Raw genomic sequence first — 13,995 nt, 5'->3', positions numbered from 1 at the left:
AGCTTATTACAGACTCGCAGCAATAAAAACACAGAATCTCATGTTCAACATATATATTTTTATTGTAATGACTGAATTCTGTCATGTAAAACATCCCTCAAGAGGCCATGATAGGTCAAGTGGAGGAAACAACATAAAAAAAGGAAAAGAAGTGGGCATTTCGAGTGGGGTCCTGGACATGCTGAAGTCAAAACACCACCTGCAAGAAAGAGCGGAGATCAGGACATTACCAGACCGGAGTGACAAATCAACTGAATTTAATACATTTAGTCATTGTATAGTGCACCCATACCCATACCAAAACTATAAATATAAACTAATGTAAGCAAATGGTACAGAATGTAAATTTAATTTATATGTACCATTTCTAAGAGCAATTAAAGAGAAATATATCAAAATAGAATCTCTTTAAAATAATTTCTTAAAGTTATAACTCTATTCTAATTTAAATCAAAAGCCTGAATATGAATATATTAAAAAACATGGAGACGTGGAGTAGGTGTTTTTGAAGATCTGCACAGTGTGAAGCTTCTCTCGCTGCTTACATTCCTCAGGAAGTGAAGGCTTTGAACCGCGTGCAGAGAATAAAAGCCTCTAAATTTACAAACGGCACACCATCTAAGGCCAGAAACATCTGGGAATAATGGCCATGAGGGATAGTGGTATGCCAGTGTGTGGGAGAAACTGCGCTGATGTCATGTGTAACACAGTTAGGTCAGAGGGAGCACCTGTAGGGCGAGGCGTCTCACTCGTCGATGTACTCGAAGGGCTCCGGGGCCTCGGGCTCCTGCTCCTCCTCCTCGATCTTGGGGCCGTGAGCAGAAACGGGCTCCACCAGCTCCTCATCTTCCTCACTGGTGTCTTTCAAGATGATGATGCCACCTGTGTGTAACTGGGGGGAGACAAAGTGGATGGAGAGGATTACTATACTGTGATGGTAGTCGTCTGGAAATGCAGAAATGACCTCCTCTTAAAGCACATATTTGCATTTTTGAAGTCTCCTAAAATCCAAAAAGAAACAATTGGCGGCTCTTAAAGAGGTTTCCTTGGAGGCGATTGTGTTCCCTCTGAAGAGTCGCTCTCATTTAGCAGCAAGAGTGGTTTTCTAACATTCACGACGGGCACAAATTAAGAGTCAAGGTCTTTGCACACGGAGTCCGAAATTCTCATCCGAAATTTTTCCGTTTTCCGCATCCGTAGCAAGCATTTTGACAATTCAGAGCCACCGTACAAGCAAACACAAATCCAGAACTGTTTCAGGATCGATTGGGTTCACGGATATTGGTGGTCTTCTTTTTAATATGTGGCTCCAGTATCACTAGCAAAGCATCAAACTGAGCCTCTGACATCCTGAAGTAAACTCTCGGGATAATCCCGCAGCCAACTCTCCTTCCTCTCTACGCAATCTCAGGATTGGATGATGGACCCAATATTTCCTCTTTCGGTTTCTCTTTTTAAGAAGAGAGAGGACAGCGAAACCATCCTCGCTGCTTGAAGACTCCATTTTGTATTGTTTGGCGAATTTTTTCGCAACTGATTAATGCGCATCGGACTCGGTGTGCAATGTTCCTGTGCGTGTTTTTAGGATGACGAATACAAAAAAAACGCACAAGAAAGTTTCGGACTCAGTGTGCAAGGACCTTTAGACCCATAATCACACACTGTTGGCTCGTTGGCCAGAGGAGAACTGAGCGACTGAGCCTGGGTTCTCCCACGGTCTATTTCTCCATTCTGTCACTGATGGGGTTCGGGTTCCTGCAACTGTCGCCTTTGGTTTGCTTAGTTAGGGACATTTAATATTCAACAATATTATTGATCTGCCTGCATTGACACCATTATATGAGAACTGAACTGAACTGGACGATGATCACTGTTTTCTCCAGAGCGGCTATATATATATAGGGGTGTAAATCGGACAGTTCATCACGATACGATACGATATCGATTCTCTCAGCCAGCGATACGATATTTTCCGATACTTCAAAAAATTCCACGATACGATTCGATTCAGGGCTATATCGATCGATTAATCGATATTTATATATTATGTTCACACAACCAGTTACGTTTTTATTAACTCACAAATGCAATCAAAATATATAACATGAACGTTTAATTAAACTCTTTGAAAATTGCACACCCTCTCCCAATTGGGACATTTACAACAGAAGAGGTCATTTGCAAGTACTCCGTTCTTGTTCATTTTCATAAATCATGTTTTTTATTATTATTGTGCATCCAAGTAATATCAATCAAACTGCAGCTGGGTTGTTTTGATTAATAATAATAATAATAACTTAAAAAATACAGGTAAATTACAAAATTAAAGTTAATTGAAAGTATGCTTTAATATGTTAAAAGTTTTTTTGTTTTTTTTTTTGCAGAGCAGATACATTCACATTTCATCTTTCTGAGTCAAACAAAACCAAGTAATTGCTATGATAAATAATACAACACTCGGTTAATCTTCATAACGTTAATCTCCTCAGCTGACATAGACGCCTGATAAACTTTGTTGTTGTGATTAACGTACACACAGTACAGAGAGCTTTTCCCTCACCACTAAACGAGCTGCTTTAGTAAGGTCCGTGAAAATGTTTCAGCTTTTCTTTTCCTTTTACGCCCTGAAGAAGATATCTCGAGTTCAATGAAATTATCCTTGATCACTTTTAGTCAGCTTTGACGAAACTCCTCTTAGCCAGCGCGTCTTTTCAAAGTGACATCTGACCTGAATACTGCGCGCTGAGTCGCTAAAACGGACTTATCGTGTTGTGTTCAACAACAAGGGTGCGAGTGATTGTCTGTTTCTGCTGTAAAACATGAACTCGTGATGCCGTGACACCGAACAATACCGGCTTTTGTGAAAAAACTTGTTTAGGGTTCAGTCAGTCTTGTCAGGCGTCTTTTTCAGATGAGGAGATTAACGTTACACACCGGCAGGCGGTTGGTGAGTAAACGAAAATGTGCGCTTTGGCGGAAGGATGTTACGTGAGAATGTGGAGAGTGTCAAAATAAAGGTGTATATCGATATTTTAAGTGTGGAATCGATGCATCGTATCGTTAGACGTTATATCGATGCATCGATCCATATCGATGTATCGTTAGACCCCTAATATATAAATGAACTAAATGAATAACCTCTCTACAACAAAAATGAACCATCACTGAATTTACTTAATCTGGACTATGATGCTATTTTCTTCTAGAAATGTTGCATTATTGTCCTGTTATCTCTGTGAAGCTGCTGTGAAACAGTCTGTCCTGTGAAAGCGCAGTGTCAGTGAAGGCGGCTGGACTCACGGGTTTGAAGGGCTGGTATCTGCAGTCCGGCATGGTGAGGACCTTGAGCTGGGCCGGCATCGCACGCGCTGGGTTCTCCAGCATCTGGAAGCTCGGCTCTGGCTCTTTCTTCTTTTCTTTTTCTTTTTCTTTTTCCTTTTCTTTTTCCTTCTCCTTCTCCTTCTCTTTCTCCTTCTCCTCGTCTTTCTTCTCCTTTTCGGCCTCTGCCTGCGTTTCCTGCATCAGATAAAGTGTTTGGTGGTACATGTCATGCTAAAGGTTTCGGGAAGTGCTTTGCAAAAGTTCTAGATCTGATGTTGGACATTCATACCACTTCCATCTTTTCCTCCTCCTTCTCTTTCTTCTCCTTTTCCTTCTCCTTCTTCTTGGCTTTAGCCGTGATGGACAGAACGGCGGTGGAAACCTGACAGAAGACACAAAATAAGCCATTAAATCTGGATCTTGTTGAGATTTGTCAAGTCAGGTGTGCGAGTTTACGGGTAAAACAAACCTTCTCCTTTTCCTTCTCCTTCGGGACTTCCAGGGGTGGAGGATAGGCGAAGGTGGAGGGTTTGCAGTTGGAGCGATACTGCACCTTCGGCATCTGTTAATAGGACAGAACTTATTCATTAGGAACTGAAAAGTATTGATTAAATTTGAATTACTCTATTACGCTGTCAGCATAGAAACATGTTTGCGTCAAACTCTAAAATACATTGTGATGTAAGTGCTTTAGTTTGAGAAGTGCTGTTTGTATGACCCTAGAGGTTGGTGCCCCTGTACATCCTTCCACAAGGGTCACATGTGAGGTTCAATGACAGTTAGGACTCGGTCCATGTAGGCAAAAGCAAGAAAGTTCACTAGGGTTTGAACAAAGCTTTATTTGAGATAGTGATGGGTCATTCGTGAACATTGCGTCTGTCACGTGACAAATGAACGAAATACTCAGAAGGTTAAGTAATTATGTTCCCTGTAAATCATTTTTGACTGCATTATAATGATTTCTTAATTCAGAATATGATCAAGATTGCGTAGGTGGACGTGTTCGGGGAATATGGCTGTTAAAAGTATAACATTTAAAGCCACTTAAATAAAGATTTGTTCATTTTGATGAACGAGACGAACAAGAGAGCCAGTAAAATGATCCTTCCCGTCACTAATTTGAGAGTTAGTGGCTTCAGCTTTCCCTACTTCTGCCAATGTGCAAACCCAGGGGTGTCCAAACCTGCTTCTGGAGGGCCTGAACACACCCGCCTGGAGGTTTCTAGTACTCCTGAAGACCTTGATTAGCTGGTTTTAGTGTTTAACTGGTGTTGGAGCTGAACTCTGCAGGACCGTGGCACAAGAGGATTGGACGTTAACCACAACACCAATGCTCCAACTTCTGCTAACTCTTCTAGCATGGATTAATGGTTTGGCTCCTCACTGGATAGATGGGGATCTGAACCATTGACCAAAGTGTTTTCAGCCAGCTGGAACACTGGCTAAAATTAGTAAAAAACGGCGAGTGCTCGGCGTAAAATAGACGGGTTACGCTCCTGGCGTTTTAAAAACGTGGCGCTCCCATTGAAAACAATTGGAAAAATACTCCAGATGCGCTTTGGTGGACACAGGGCCTAATGCAGCAGATCCTACGACAAGCGTTTCTGTGGTGGTCCCACGGTGACGTCACATTTTGCAGTATAGGTCAGGTCGGACATTTCTGCTTACCTTCAGGTCCTTGTTGAGGCCGATGATGGCTGTGGGTACGAAGGCCAGGGAGAGGAAGTGAGAGAGCGGGAACCAGAACCAGAACTGGGTGAAGACCAGCAGACCCACCACAGACGGCATGTGTGTGTGGCCTGTGCGAGACTGCAGAGAGATCGTCACGTTACGCCCACCTGAGAACAACCAGAAAGAGAAGAAGTGTTATGCTCCTCAACCAGCCTCTTCTCCTCTAAAGATTCGGTCACATTAATGAAATTTCGGCAAAAACGGTCCATTGTCAGTAGTGTAGCAATGCATGAAGCACCACTCGCTTTCAAACCAAGCAGCGGTCGATGCGGTGACTTTGCATGACCAACCTGAGCACGAGTGACATCTAATCTTTTGCCCTCACACGAAACTCCCCATCATGCAATTACCTACTGAAATGACTGGATTTCGCCCTTGTAATTTCGTCAAGCAATGTTAAATGTGACCACTCCTCAAGTTGGCGGTTCTTATCCAGAATAAGTGATAGCGGCTACGTTTACATGCAACCAAATAATGGCTCAATCGGACTCAAAAGCCTTCCTGTAAACACTTAAATCGATCCGATTGAGCGTGATCTGAATGAAATTTCGATCGGATTGAAAGGGTTGGTTTATTCCTTTTCTAATCTGATCCAGAGAACATGTAAACACTTGATCGGATTGAAAACCGAAACTGAAATGACTGCACATGTGCAATGGCGTTGAAATAGAGTAACGAGCATGTTGAATAAAGTGTCATATAATATGTGTCCCGTCATCCTAAACTTCTCCTTTCGCTGCATCTGTGAAGTGGAGCAGGACAATGTCCCACCAGTCCTGGTTTCAGACTCTCATCCACAGACGACTTTATTACTGCATGATCCATAATTATTGGATATTTTATTGGAGAAATGGATAAATATTAAGCTGTTTAAAACAAAAAAAGAAACAGTGTAGGAGAATAGTCATGGGCAAACAGCGGGAAACTCAGTATATTCGTGCAGTGAGAAGTCAAAAAATATATTCCAAATTGAAGCTTGAGACATATAAATGCGCACATCAACCCGATCACATGTTTAGCGTTCATATAAACACTACGTTCAGATTCATCAATCGGAATGAATTCAGTGAACCAGACTTTATACTGATATTTAAAGGGACAGGTCAGGCTAAACAAGACTATACTCTTCTGGATTGGTATCATTACACTATATTTAAACGTTGCAAATGCAAAAGGTGAGGATATCTTGATTAACAACTGGTGTGTCAGATGTCCTTTCCTGTCGAGGTGTACGACACATGCAGCCGATACAGATTTGGGCTGTTAATATGAGAATAAAGGTCAAGGCCAAAGACGACTCCACCCTTAAACTGCCTGAGCGGACAATAACGGGAGTGAGGGATGAGTGCCAGGACGGGAAGAGGTGTGCACACGTCCATAATGCATTTATAAAGAAGATAAATGGGGAGAGGGAATGGGTATCATCAGTTTAAAGCATCGATTTGGCTCAGAATGAAAAGCATCGCAGACAATAGCTTACTTTTGTCACAGCCCGTTAAATTGTTAGCCTGCAAGTTTCCTGTTGGCATCTACTGTAATTGCCTAGAGAAATGATGGCCTGTATTGTTTATTTTGACTACAGTGACTTACATAATTTGTGACAACCAAAAACCCAAGTGTTCAAACTCTCGGCCAAACCAGGCCATGAATCAAGCCAGACTGAGAAAGACTTCATCGGGGGTCATAATTTCAACAGGCATTGCATTTTTAAGTCACACTTTAGTTTAGGCTCCAATTCTCACTATTAACTAACTATTAACTATGACTTTTCCCTCAATAGACTCATAATTACTGTTTATTAATAGTTAGTAAGGTAAAGTTTAGGTATTGGGTGGATTAAGGGTATGATCATGCAGAATAAGGCATTGATATGTGCTTTATAAGTCCTAATAGACAGACAATATCCTAGTAATATGCATGATAATAAGCTACTAGTTAATAATGAGAATTGGACCCTAAAATAACATGGCTAAATTCAATAATGCAATATTTGTTTATGCAATCTATTGTATTGCTTATTGGAGTACTGTGGCATTAGCTTAGCAACACATTAACACGAAACTCTAATATTTGTATTTGCTATTTTTATGCTTTTTGGTGTATTACAAATGTTTGCTTACCCAACATATTAATGCCAAACACCAACATTTGTGCAATGTGTATTTGTATGCCTATTAAATGAATGTGATGTTAGCTTAGCACTTCAGAACTTCAATATTTGCGTGTTGTCCATTTTTATGCTCATTGAAATATTGTGGCATTAACTTAGGAACAAACTAACATCAAAGTCTATTGAAGTCAAAATGAAATACTCTGCGCTACCCTGTATTGGGTTGGTATACAAGCTGATATTTGGGAAGCATCTTGAAGGTCAAAGCATTCTTTCAATATTAATAGGCAAGCCCCCTTGGGAATGAGTGAATAATTGCTTGTAAAGTCATGAAGACGTGGCGCTATCTGGTTTCTAATGCCACATTCTTGTCACGATCCTATCAGTGCTTTATCTCACACAGCCTTAAACGGACTTACCTGCCTCGACATGCATACAAAGGCTTGTTTTCACCATCGCATTTTGCACTGAACACCCAACCATCGAGTTATTTGAGACAAGACTCTACAAAGCACATTAACCCAGAAAGTACAAATGAAAAATAGACAATCTACATACTTCCAAATACATCTATATATTTCACCAGTTGACTTAACAGAACTAAAGCTTTAAAAGGAGAATCTCAGAAGTCGCTCATTTAAAGATACATTTTTTTGTATTGCATTTATCCACATTTTGGCACTGACCTGCATCCAGGATGCCCTGAGCCAGAATGGCCCCAAATTTGGCCATCACATCATCATGCTTGTCGTTGATCACCTTTGAGTAGAGCTGCCGGAACTGGTTCACCTGTGGAAACAGAGGCGATGAACAGCTGATCTCTGATACGACTTCTGTAGACGGACACAGGCGCTTTCAAATTAAATAATTAGCGAGAACAGGAAACAATACACCAGCAAATCTCAAAGTGAAATCAAAACTGACCACATTTACTTTCTAAATAAATGGCTCCGGTCTTATGCTGCATTAATGACTTGTTATAATTACTGTAATTAAAAGATGATATCTCAGGGATTTGACTTCATGACTTTCACGTCCTCCGACTCAGATATGATTAGCTTCTATGGCAACGCTCATGGATTCAAGTGCGAAATTACTTCATTGGCTTTGCAAAATATTGAAGACATATCTGAATTCAGAGGCATACACACGGTTAACTGAAGTCTTTGTAGTTCATAATCTGCTTTGTTTCCCCAAAGGCCAGGCACATAAAACGTGGCTAGCGTGAATCAAAGTGTGCCTGTAAGGGATATTTAACAAACGATTGCCATTACTACAACTCCAGCTTTTTATTACTCCATAAAACAGGGATTTTCAAATCAATTTCACTTTCATGTGGCCATTAAATTTGCAGCCCAGTAATAATCATGTGGTAAAATTGAAGGAAAATCATCCCAAGAAACAAGCAAATGTACCGTGACAACACAACCACACTCTAGAAATGATTGGACGAAGTCTGAAATTACAAAAGGCCAATATTTATGACTTTAGGTGTGCACTAGTATCTATAATAAACAGTAAAATGACAGACTATAGTTCATTTTCAGTCTGTATAGTCTCTAAAGCCCACAAACTTCCTTCAGATAATATACATCCATCCATTATTTATTGGAACCTCATTGGTCCAACATGCAGTTCACGTATTTATATATTAGCATTAGCTGTGATTTTGTAGCTTTGTTACATTTCACTGTTAGGCAAGGACTGAAACATTTGGTACGACGAGGTTTATATAGATTATAGTTTTATATAGATTAGGTTTACTAATCCCATGAGCCAAATAATTAACCCCAACAACCTCAAAAATCACACACTCCCCTTACCTTTGGACAGGTGACCTCTGACTGTTGGATCATGATCAGAGCAGACGCGATCAGAGCACCCTGTCTGACGTAATTCACCGGGTCGTTGGTCATGGGCTCCAGGAGATTGATTGCTTCCTGTTGAAGGAAATCACCATTAAATGATAAATAATGAATGTAAGAATAAGCACATCTTGACACAGCATGCTGAATGGTTAAACCTAAACCACAAATTCATCAGATTCCCAAGTATCTAATCATCTTTGAGAATTTGTGGTATCATAATATGGTAACCTGAATATATATTGGAGAAGTAGGGATATTCAGATCCTAATTGACCTAATGACACACAAACCACAAAGAAAGAGCTTCCCATCCCTTCCTCTCAGAATGGATGATTCGGGTTTGTTTAAGAGGGGTATTTAGTGTCACATTTGATCTTCAGGCCGAAAGCCAAACCATGTCAGGTCAAGCACTTTGTGAATTACGACTGCATTGAAGACAGTCCAAAATAGCAAATTTGGCTCATAGATAACTAAAAGCTTAAGTATCATTACACACCATACAGTATCCCATCGATATACATATTTGTGCAATTGCATCAGAAGTTGTTTGGAACGATTCAGCCAAAATAAAGCAGTCATTATGGGCTAGTAGCCCAAGACAGATGGAGCCAAAAAAGGATTGAAACAACTCCGCTAGGCATTTTGTGTCGGCAGAAGTTATATCGCAGTAAAAATAACCAGGTGTATAAATTACAGACCCAAAGCAGAATTTGTGACCCATTTAAAAGGCCTGAGTGTGGGAGATTTTGGCTCGTACGCTAGTCTGATTTCCCAGCATCCCCACAAAACCGCCCATGACTGTATTTGGGCACCTGAGAGGGATTTGGATTAAAGTTATTATTATAAGTCAAGTGGTCAAGACCAATCTTCATATCCCCTTTTCCAGCTCACCCAACGAGGGAGTTGAGTGGCAAGAACATTGTCCGTTTGAATCTCATCTCCACTCAAGTAGTAAAAGTGCCATCTGTGACTCCTCCACTGGTAATGCAATTAGTCGCAGAACCAACCTGAGCGTGTACAAGACTCAATAACATCACTCAGGACTGTTGTAAGATAGCTCAAACATCTCTCCTGGGTCTCGGCTGACCTTGCTCAGCTGTCTCGCAGACTGAAGAACTTTTTTTAGCCGTCTAACCTTTAACATTCACAATCAGAGCTCCAGACTGTGAATAAATTGGTCACAAATGCAACAATAACAAAAATAGTGAAAGTGGGTAAAAAAATCTGAGTGTGTTAAATACATCGGCCTATTACCAGGGCTTGACATTAACACCTGTGTATTTCAGCAATGGCGTGTCACAGTCGCTCCTACTAGTCACTTTGGTGGGTTGAATTTTAAATATACATTTTTCAATTGTAGTCTTATAAAAAGGCATCTGAAATAATAAACTAAGAGCAAATCTAGTGTTGTCAAAAATATTTATTTTTCGATACATCTTAATACTGAACTATCTCCGCAGAATATACAAAACCAGCTGCACGTTCTCGCTCTCACACACAAACCCGCATCCCTTTACTCGCTCGTTTTATTTGTTCGGGATGAATGATGTTGTTACAGGGCTTGAATTTCGGCAAGGGATTGCGTGTATTGAGCATAATTTCACTCATTCCCGCAGATTTTGTGTATATTGGCTATATAAAACAGTATAATGGGTCCGTTCGTCAGGTCTTAAAGTGACAGCAGCCTAATATACCGGCTGCCAAATTATGAGATATAAAAAATATCTATATGGGAATTTTTCCCCATGGTATCGATGTCAAAACTGTGGCCAGTGAAAATGCTTAGTGGCTAGTGACTTTGGAAAACCACTAGCCACAGTAGCTGGTGAGCAAAAGAGTTAATGTGAAGCCCTGCCTATTCCATTATTCATATTGCACAGCCTCATTAACAGGCCAATTCAAGGAAACCGACTGTAAGAGCACGATATCAGTACCTTGTTACCGGTGCCAGCACAACAGATGCCCAGAGCCATTGCAGCGCCGCAGCGGACGTGGGGGTTGTAGCTCTCGGACAGCAGGGAAACCACACTGGGACATTGTTCTGGAGTCCTGTAGACACACATATAAAAAAAAAAAACACTTGAAGGAAAGACCATAAATTTTTCACAACGGTTTATTTTCCCTGACAGTAATACTTTGGTTCGGCTGTAGGAATGCGGGGCTTCAGTTCTTTGTTCAAAGTTTATGCAAAGGAACTCTTAAACTGGCGCACAGGCTCTCAAGTCAAATTGTCGTTCGTAACACAAACGATGCTGACTTGATAAAACAGTGCAGGACAGCTATTTCGGTTTCCATTTCTCAAGTATATTTGAAGTATAGATGTGTGGTTAGTTACTATGAAAATACCATAAAATTATGGCAATGGGAATGTTAGGCCAATTGTGAAAACGTTTTTAGCAAAAGCAGCAGTACTTCCAGACAATTTCCTATTTTTGTGAAAACCTTAGTTACAAGCCAGGTAACACGGAGATTCAATTGGTTAAACTACAGTCAAGCTGGCCTTGTGAAAAACTAGTTGGCTATACTAAAAGGTCGAACAGCAAATCGTGATTTTCACCAACTATACTCGTCACAACTACAGTGTCACCAGTGTCAAAGTTTGTTTACATAGAATATTTATGATGTGAATGCATAATTAACTTCTGCAGTCGGATTACGTCACACACTGAACTTCAAAATCACACTGGTTTGCTTACACGTGTCATGTTGAGAAAATACATCCCATATTTCCAAAGCCTCTGTTTAACACTGCAGTGATGTTATTCTGAAGGACTAAATGCCCATCTAGGAATAAAATGGTCAAATAAGCGCCTCATTTTCCTCATTAAATCCTCAGAGACTCTGTTACGCCAACACTCACATAACACAAAGTCAGGGAAAGATGAAACATATTATATTAAAGAGAATTACTTGTACTCTTTTACTTCACACTGAAACTATTTGCAATTTACATTTTTTTTAAAAAACACACTAATAAAATTATAATTTCAAGCTGTCATATGAGGGAGGCACAGATATAGAAATTCTGCTAATAAAAGCATACAAGTATGTCTGTGTTGTGGCCAATAACTGAAATGAAAGCCAGTATTATGAATCTATACTGATATATACTTCTGTATAACTTTATCACTTAATCTCCAATCTTGATTTTACGTGTTTTAAGCTATATCAGTAGGGGTGTAACAACACCCTCATGTCACGATTCGATCCATATCACGATACTGAACTCACAATATGATATTATTGCGATACTCAAAGATAAATGGTAAAAGGCTAACAAAAACTGTTGATTAAAATGCTGTGTGTAAATGAATAGTCTTGGACTTGGTACTGGAAACCCAATCCACAGGACAATAGAGACACCAGAATAACAATATTCATGATTCTGAAGCTGAAAATACAGGATTATTCTAGACGAATATGTTTGCACTGTCACTGACTAGATATATTTAAAATAAATGTATTACACTTTTTACTGGTAACAAGACATTACAGTATCAGGACCCACAAATATCCCCCCATTGCATTATTATGCATTACATTCAACATTTATATATAGTAGTTTAATGCAGTACTGACACTAAAACTCTGTAAACTTGAATTTTTTTCTCACACTGAAATTTACATTTGGGTGAATTATGCACAACACATCTTATCACTATCCACGATACATATTGAAGCATTTCTGTATTGCGATATATTGTGATATATTGTGACACCCCTATAAATCAGTCATCATATAAAACTGCACAAAAAAAAGATGAGTAACTTTATTTCTAGTATGGGTATCATACTAATCTGATCAGCATAGATCATTTGATTGGCTGACACCAATATACTAACAAAAGCATTGCGCAACACCGGGTTAACTTAAAGTGCGCTGACTGACAAGTATAGTTCAGTTTAGGTCCAGACCAGAGTAGCCAATAATCTGGTCTGTAATAACGCACAGCATGTCCAGTTAAGACAAGAGCTCGAGCTCTTCCCACCGCAAAACCCTTTCCGTGGGAAGCTAATCCACAGTTTAGCACTCGCATACGAATGCCACTAGCAATAAAAAAGGATTTGACCTTGATCTTTCATCAGGCTGGGATTAAAGTGCTGCGCTGGATATCAAGGGTTCTGCCAAACTCGGCAGGCTCTGGGAAACACAGTTTCAATGTTGATGAAGTTGGGAACCTTCAGTACAAATACAAATCTTAGCGAGGGTCTTACGCCAATTCACGAACATTTAGTTCATCTAATCCTGACTCGTCATTTGGGCTTAGAAGCTTCAGTCTCAGATTCAGACTGAAGCTTCATTTGTTTACCCAAAATTTCCACTCAGAAATCTAGATTTGCCTTCAATACGTTATGGTATTTATTCATAACCACTTGCCGATCTGTAAAAACAATTGAACATCTGCTCAAACTCCACACTTTATACACAAATTTAGCAGAAACCCCTTTAAGTACTAATCTACTTTCTGCACTTTCAACAATATATTACGGATGTCCCGAGCCGAGTTCAGGGATCAGTATCAGAGCCGACTTTGCAGATCGTGGCTTTTTTTAACTGATCGGTATCGGCTATCCCAATCCTGATCCTTTATTTACGTCAGCTGTCATGCAGGTGTTATACAGTAGGTGGCGCTATGCACCTTCAAGTGGGTTTGCCAATCGCCATTAAGAGGAAAAGTAGTTCAAATGTTCTTCCATAACGTGTGAGAACCAATGAGGTTTGATTTAGCACATCACAAGCACGATTGAGCTTTAGCATGTTTGATGCGCAGGTTTGTAACGAATCACTCGAAAGTCGTTTATTTACGTTTTACTTTTATTTGCCGTCAGACTATCTGAGATATTGTTGCCGTGACACATTGCTATAGGTTGTGTTTTGCTTCACACTTGAGCTTATGCTTTCTAACTTTTTTCTTTTTATTGCAATTATTCGGCTCAAATTTAACAGTATCAGTAGTCCCATAAC

At 39.9% G+C, this 13,995-nt stretch overlaps 1 protein-coding gene across 1 annotated transcript in view; it reads right to left on the bottom strand.

Annotated features, from left to right (window-relative positions):
- Nucleotides 1–43: 43 nt before the first annotated feature.
- The window catches only part of psmd1 (proteasome 26S subunit, non-ATPase 1), a 46,009-nt gene continuing 32,057 nt past the window's right edge, over nt 44–13,995 (bottom strand). The window contains exons 17-25 of the mRNA XM_079889880.1: nt 10,964–11,078; nt 8,986–9,102; nt 7,849–7,951; nt 4,990–5,159; nt 3,791–3,883; nt 3,611–3,703; nt 3,301–3,516; nt 729–892; nt 44–199 (exon numbers count right to left, since the gene is read on the bottom strand). Of these exons, the coding sequence (XP_079746006.1) occupies nt 746–892; nt 3,301–3,516; nt 3,611–3,703; nt 3,791–3,883; nt 4,990–5,159; nt 7,849–7,951; nt 8,986–9,102; nt 10,964–11,078 (1,054 nt within the window). The 3' untranslated portion in view covers nt 44–199; nt 729–745. The remainder of the gene's footprint in view (nt 200–728; nt 893–3,300; nt 3,517–3,610; nt 3,704–3,790; nt 3,884–4,989; nt 5,160–7,848; nt 7,952–8,985; nt 9,103–10,963; nt 11,079–13,995) is intronic.

The sequence above is a fragment of the Squalius cephalus genome, assembly GCF_949319135.1.
Source record: "Squalius cephalus genome assembly, chromosome: 13".
NCBI classification, from domain to species: domain Eukaryota; kingdom Metazoa; phylum Chordata; class Actinopteri; order Cypriniformes; family Leuciscidae; genus Squalius; species Squalius cephalus.
Note: the sequence above shows the minus strand (reverse complement) of the source record. Positions and strands in the feature narration are given on the sequence as shown.